Here is a 7217-nt window from a genome sequence, read left to right as displayed (position 1 = left end):
TGTATATTTCCCTGTGTGGATTTTTAGCATTTGAGGATGTGTTTTAACAAGTCACATATTTTTTTGTCTCCCAAACTTTGCTTCTTTAGTGACTCAGAATGGAGTTACACCATTGACTATTGACGTAAGCAGGATTAGGTTCCAAGGGCAAACAGAGGGAGCCAGAGGTTTCTTTTTGTTTAATGATCTATGTATAGAAACCAAACGCAGGCAATACAGTGCGGCATAATAAAACACCAGAGAGAAACATGCCTGATAGAAAATCCATGTAAAAAGTAACATAGGGTGATAAATTGGGTATACTGGGAACTAATCTAAATACAGTGTCAGTAACACTATTCAGGTGCAGTGTTAACTCTTCTGAAATGGAGATCCTTTCCTTTAGGTGGAAAAGGAATTATACATTTGACTCTAGGATTTTTTTTGTTAGAGCCATTCCACAATTGCAGAAACTCTAATGATCTTGTTATTATGACACAGGTAAGGTAAATTTTAATGTCCCAGAGGGGCAATTTGAGATACAGACAGTAGTCATGAGTACAGTTTAACAGACAATACAGTACAAACACACAGAATCCTGTATCACACACTGTCAGGGGTAAGTCATGGACAATTAGAGGTCACTGCTGGTAAAGATAAGCAATAGCGGACGGGACATAGGATGATCTGCAACGCTTAGTGCTGCATGTAGGGTGGCAAAACCTCCGCCCTGATGGAAGCATCTGAAACTCATCATGGAGAGGATGTTGAGAGTCTGAGACAACAGACCGAGCTATTAGAGGTGACCCTCTCTTCATATAGATGCTGTAGATTATATAAAGTAACACCAGTGATCCTACAGCACATCTAGAACAATATCATAATTGTCCTACCTACATCAAAACTCGTCAGCGTCCTTAAAAAGAGCAGGTGTTGGTTTGCCTTCTTACAGATGTCGTCAGTGTTCACATTAAAATTCTACTTCTCATCTACAGTGTCCAAATACTTGTACTGCTGCAAGGCTGCCACTGGCTCCCTCTTGATCAAACAAGGAGCAGGAAGGCAGGGCTTCCTCTGAAAATCAATAAACATCTCATCGGTCTTAGACACATTAATGTGGAGGACAGACTGGTCACACCAGTTAACAAATTCATCCAGTACTGGGCCATTATCATATTCTGATCCATGAAGAAAGCTTACAATAGCAGAGTCATCAGTATACTTACGGACAAATCTTGATGTGTTATTACCCTGACATTTGTTTATATATAATAAAAGAGAAGAAAGAACACATCACTGAGGGGACCCAGAAGAGGAAAAATGGGTCCTGGACACTGTCCTGTCAACACAGACCCTCTGAGACCTGTTCAATAAGAAGTTAATGAGCCAACACAACACTAAAGTGTGTAAATTGAAATTAATTAAATTAATAAAACATTTGAAGCGAGGAGTTGGGACTGTCCTAGTGAAGACTATAAGAGGATTACTCATCCAGTTACATTTGCTAAGAGATTCACTTTTCAGCAGTGTGTGCCTATCTGTTATTCCAAATAGACATTTAATGATGACTAATGTTATGCTTTTAAGTAAGGTTTCAAAATATTAATATTTACTTGTGGACTGAGAATAATTAAATATCAAAATTACGAATACTAGCACGTCTCCTGATGTTTGTAGTAAGGATTCTGAACTACATGAATGAGGAGAAGTGGGGGCGGGGACAGGAAGAGCGAACAACCAATCACAGAGCGCAACGGTGTTTTCAAGCTGCTGAAAGTTGTGACGTCGATTCTGTGCGACATGCCGGAGAGACGACAGCATCCCCTGAATGTGGCAGCCGTATGAGTTAAATAGTGAGACAACATTTGAATTGTATGTGTTCATCAATAAATGAACTGCCAGTAGCTACGTAGGTGTAGCCTCGTTTATTTAACTACACTTCCTGGTCCATAAAGTCGCCCAAGCATTAGTGAGAAGCTAGAACGTTAGCATCCGGTGCTACCACAGCTTGTTTCTGACTGCGGTATGAGTTATGGATATGGCGGTGGAGGTGGGAGAAGAGGCAGGAGAGGAGGTCGGGGGCACAGGGATGGGAGCAGGGAGAGATGGGACAGAGGAGGAGGGTCGAGAGGACAGAGCTCCGACTTCGACCAGGACCGAGGAGGAGGAGGAGGAGGACAACGGGACCGTCCTCCTCCTCACCTGAAGGGACGTGAGATTGGTCTGTGGTACGCGAGATATGGAGCCGTGAGGAAGAAGCAGGCTGACCGGAGATCGGTAAGGATTGTGTTTGGTTGTATGCTGTTGCACCATGTGTTGAGCTGGGCGGGGTGTCAGAGATATGAGACAGATATGAGACAGTAAAGTTAGGCTACGTAGAAGGTGACAGATCCTTCATCACTGAGGTATTAACCTCTGCTAAAAGTATGTCTGCTATAACCTGCAAACTGTGGGGCATATGCCAATACAAAGTGTACTGCATGTGCAGGATTGGCTCGGTTTCATCTAACTGTTTTGTTTTTATGATGTCATCAGAGCTTAAGTGGTCCATCCCAACAATAACACACCGTGGGAAAACTGGGAAAGTGTATTACATTTAGTGGGTTTTGAATGACCATCGAAAGCAGGGGTGTCAAAGGGTCCAATCTGGCCCTCTAGATGACTTTGCACACCTACTGTTGATGCACACATGAAGGCTAAGAGGTTTCAGGATCAAGTTAAACAGTGAGCAGATACTTCATGTAGAATACAATCTCAGAGGCTTTTTCACTCTGACCTGAATACAGCTCTCTGAAATAACAATAAGTACCCTGCTGATACGGCACTGACAACACTTCAGATTGTAAGGCAGGGGATGACTTAACCTGCTTCTTCAATAGCACCCTCTTTAGTTGGAAATAATGAAAAAAATCACATAATGAAAATGAGTAGCAGACTGACTGAGTGTGGAAAAACTAAGACGTACTGTTGAATTTGCACATAGTTTTTCTGTCCTCTTTGTTTGATAAATGGATGAACGTTTTGAGAATGAAAGAAAAATTTGAAGAGGTTGATATTTATAGGTTATAATGCAGTGGTTTTACTGGTCCGGCCCACTTCAGATCAAATAGGGCTGGGTCAGTGACAAATAAGGGTTGGCAAGATGAGCAATTCAGAAATATCTTCAAAAATAGTTTTCAAAGCATGCATCAGATTTGTTAAAATGTACATTCTGTATTTTTGTTGGTTTTATGTCAATTGAAATGACATTTGCACCATTTTTTTATGAAAAGTAAGACTGAATGCTCCTGAAAATGTCAAATGACGTAACCACGAAATATTTTATCCACCTACAGTAGATTTAAGTGTACTTATAAAAAACCCCTTTATTTCAAAAGCATTAAATTGAAATGAGATATTTTTGGAGTATTTCTATATTTAAATTTTAATGCATTTTGGCAATACTGAGCAGGACATTTCCTAAAAACACCCCTTTTTTCTAAATAACGCGTGACAAATTATGTAAAATTTGTTAAAAAACACAGGGCCGAATTCACAAAAGGATTGCGTGGCTTTTGCGGCCGCTAAACCGGTAAAAATGGAGCAAACAGATACCGTCTAATTCACAAAGCACGCGCAGAGGGTGAAATGCTCCACTAACTACGCTGCCAAGCAGATTGCGTCTCGGTGCTCCGGTGTTATTTGCACGTATTTAAATAAGGTAATTTGCATATATTTGGCGGAAAAATTGCCCCTTTCTATGCAAATGAGCCTCAGCGTGTTTGCGCTGGTATATCATTAGCGCAATATCCTTTGTGAATAGGACGTTAAGACGGAGCAAACTGCGGGTGCAAGTGAAGTGCAATTCAAGGTGCTATCAGCAGCCGCAGTTCATTCTTTGTGAATTCGGCCCACAGTGTTGCACTGCAAAAGTGGATTACATTTATTACACATTTTACTCCACATTTATTTTCCTGTATATAATCATATTTTTATGAAAAGTACCAGTTACACCAAATGACACTGGGTTGTGTCAATTGGTGTAACTGGTATTTTTCATAAAAATATGATACACTGCCTGACCATGTTCCTTCTACAGTCAAACACCACTGCTTGGTGAAGGAATTGACACTGAAAATAAAATATGACAGTCAACAAGGTTAAGTGAACTTGTTTTTTTCATGTTATTTCAGTTCAGAAAAAAGAACATCTGACAACAGTGAGCTAATTTCTTCTACTGTGAATTCTTTGTTAACAACAATCATTTAATTTTAAAATTTAATTCATGTTTCATGTTTTGTGTTTTAAATTTTGATAAGGGAATAAGTCACCTGACAACAACAACTTGTAAGGACGTAATTGGCCCTTGCTGCAGCATTAGCGTTCATTAGCATTAGAACTCTATGACGAGCCACCTTTTCCTTGGTTTTTTTTTTTGTTGTTGTGTTTTTTTTTTATTTGCACACAAGAAAAAGAGTATAGGATGTCAATAAGAAGAAACAGAATACATACAGTATTGACACATATAAAAAACGATGACTTAAAAGAGAAAAAAAAAAGTGTGCGGGAGGAGCCAAAAGAAAACCTTTAGGGCTTGGCCCTCCTAGAAACTGGCATCTAATGGGGAAAATTGATTTTATTTATTTAGTTTGATTACTTTAGTTTTCTATAAATGTATCATACATTAGTAATGAAATAGCAGAAATGTAAATAATTGTATTTTACAGACAGAAATTTTAATGTTTGAGTAACATTTCTACTTTAAATGAATTACTGGATTTTTAGGTATTTTAAAGCTACTGTACAAGTTCAAAAGTAGTTTTTTTTATAATACATCTTTAATTAGCATCATAAACTACTGATATCTAACAAATTACTATCATAAACTGCTGATATTTGACATAATTGGCCTATAACAGAAAGGCTCTTAAAGGGCCAGTGTGTAATATTTGGCATGGTTTATTGTCAGTCTGAATCTGAATCTGAATATTCTACCCATTAATATGTTTATACAAGTGTATAATCGCTATAAAATAAAATTTGTTTGGTTTTCGTAGCCTTATAGTTATGTATATATATATATATATATATATATATATATATATATATATATATATAGCAAGGGCCTTGCTTTAGAGAGGTCGCCGTCTTGCGCCGCCATGTATGTATGGCAGACCGAGCGGACAATCCAGCCAGCCAGAGAACGCGTTTCGCATGTATAAATGAACCAACGAAGACAGCGGAAGGAAGGAAGGAGGAGGAAACAGCAGAGAGTGTTAGTAGTTCGTCGATAGAGAGTAGTGAAAAGTTTTTTAAGTTATAAAGTTTACGAATGGCCCACACTTACCACGCAACAGGAGAGAATGAACCCGAACCGTCATCTGTGAGGAAAAGAAGACGCAACTTCACTCCTTGTGATGCACTCTCTGCAGCGCTTTTCCCCCTGATGATATATCTCCCCAACGATGGTAGCAGTAGCACCAAATCCCATTCTGTGCATTCAGCCTCTCTTCTCGCCCGCTCAGCATCAAACACATGGAGTTCCTCATCTGTATGCTCCGGCTCAAACAGGTATGGCTCTGGGTCTGTGTCCACTACAAGAAACTCTTCAAAATCACGTTCAAAGTCGTCCATTGCAGCTCCGGAGATATTGCTAGGCTAAATAAACAGCTGAGCTCTGTTTACCGGCCACACTGTCAGTCAGTGTGCGGGCTCAGATTGGTGGAGCAGAGAGGGGAGGGGGTCCCCACTCAGTATGGTAAACGAGTATGTGTGTAAAGTTTTGCAGCGTGTCTGTTACGCTAGAAGAGTCAGATTTTGGGACAGAGTCTTTTACCCCCTGGAGTGTTACCGGAGTTTCTGGAGTGCTCAAATAAACTGGCCTTTTTCCCGAACGCTCCTCTGGTCTCCTGCTCATGAGGGATTCATTACAATATCGTAACATGGCTTAGATTTCTAAATAAACATACAACTCGTCGCTAAATAGACCTACTCCTGAAAAACTCGTGCGCAAGGCTTTTTGTCCCTACGAGGCCACCGTCATTTACCCGACGGGAGGGGTGAGTGAGTGAGCCCTGCAATCTAGAATTTGGCCACTGATGTCACTGTTTTCAACCCATTTTACACACTGGCCCTTTAATAGGAGTCAAATTGGCATAACCGGTTACACCATTTGACATTTCATTTTAAAATCAAATTTGACAGGCATTGCCATGGACACCTCTGTAAGCACATGGCCTTGGTCTCAAGATTTCAAACACAATTTTTTAAAGTAAATATTCATTTTAATGATTTTTATGAATTATTAATGTTTTTCTAGGGTCATAGCATTTGACATGTAAACTTGCCAAACCTGACCAGAGTCTAAAAACGTCAATTTATTAGTAATTTTAAGAGATTCTAACCTTGTCATGCAGCAGTTGTTGTCATCAGAGGTCCTTCTCTGTAATACCATTTCCTGTCACATGGCCTTCTTTACAATATTAACAAAACGGCCTCTTAAATGGTGGTTACACCACTTGACACTTCATGTAGTTTACTTGACTTTCATGATTCCACAAATTAAATTTCATATTTAGAACAATTGCATTGCATTACCTTTACTGAATATAAAAAAGTAATAATTTAAAGATCATGCCAAACTAGTTGATGTGGTGTTTTATTGAGAATTTTAGTGTTTTTAAGCAAGTTTAATTATTTGGTGCAAGTTTTTATGGTTAAACCACTTATACATTTTTGCCATTATCCTCTATTCTCTCAAAATGTATTAAAAGCAGAAATTTTATACTGGATCCACACAAAATTAAAGTTTGTAAGTTAATCACTACATTTATTTTCAAATTTTAACTGTTTTAAATTTGACTAAACCATATGAACACAAAAAAAAGTAGCGTCACGTCATTGACCCGGCTATATGTGGTCCATGAACTAAAATGAGTTTGACACCCCTGATCTTATGTCTGAGGTGAGAATTATTTTCAACCCTTAAAGCAAATAAAGTTAAAATATATAGCACTGACATTAAAATAGACATTATATGGAGCTAAAGGAGCAAGCAATCCTTCAGCTGACACTAAAATTAATATGTAATAATGCTTGTCACAGTTACATAGATGTCACAGTTTGAGAGGGATTCAGTGGGATTTTTCATTGTGATAAAATAAAATTTGCTGGTAGTGGTGCAGTGCTTATCATTGTCACCTCACAGCAAAAGGGTTTCAGGGTTCAAACTAGCCCTTCTAACTGAAGCCCATAGATGT

At 38.8% G+C, this 7217-nt stretch overlaps 1 protein-coding gene across 1 annotated transcript in view; it reads left to right on the top strand.

The window, feature by feature from the left end:
• The first annotated feature begins 1769 nt into the window (after positions 1-1769).
• The window catches only part of dhx36 (DEAH (Asp-Glu-Ala-His) box polypeptide 36), a 37265-nt gene continuing 31817 nt past the window's right edge, over positions 1770-7217 (top strand). The window contains exon 1 of the mRNA XM_049577484.1: positions 1770-2256. Within this exon, the coding sequence (XP_049433441.1) occupies positions 2005-2256 (252 nt within the window). The 5' untranslated portion in view covers positions 1770-2004. The remainder of the gene's footprint in view (positions 2257-7217) is intronic.

Source organism: Epinephelus fuscoguttatus, linkage group LG5 (assembly GCF_011397635.1).
Source record: "Epinephelus fuscoguttatus linkage group LG5, E.fuscoguttatus.final_Chr_v1".
In the NCBI taxonomy this organism is placed as follows: domain Eukaryota; kingdom Metazoa; phylum Chordata; class Actinopteri; order Perciformes; family Serranidae; genus Epinephelus; species Epinephelus fuscoguttatus.
This window is presented reverse-complemented; position numbering and strand designations above follow the sequence as displayed.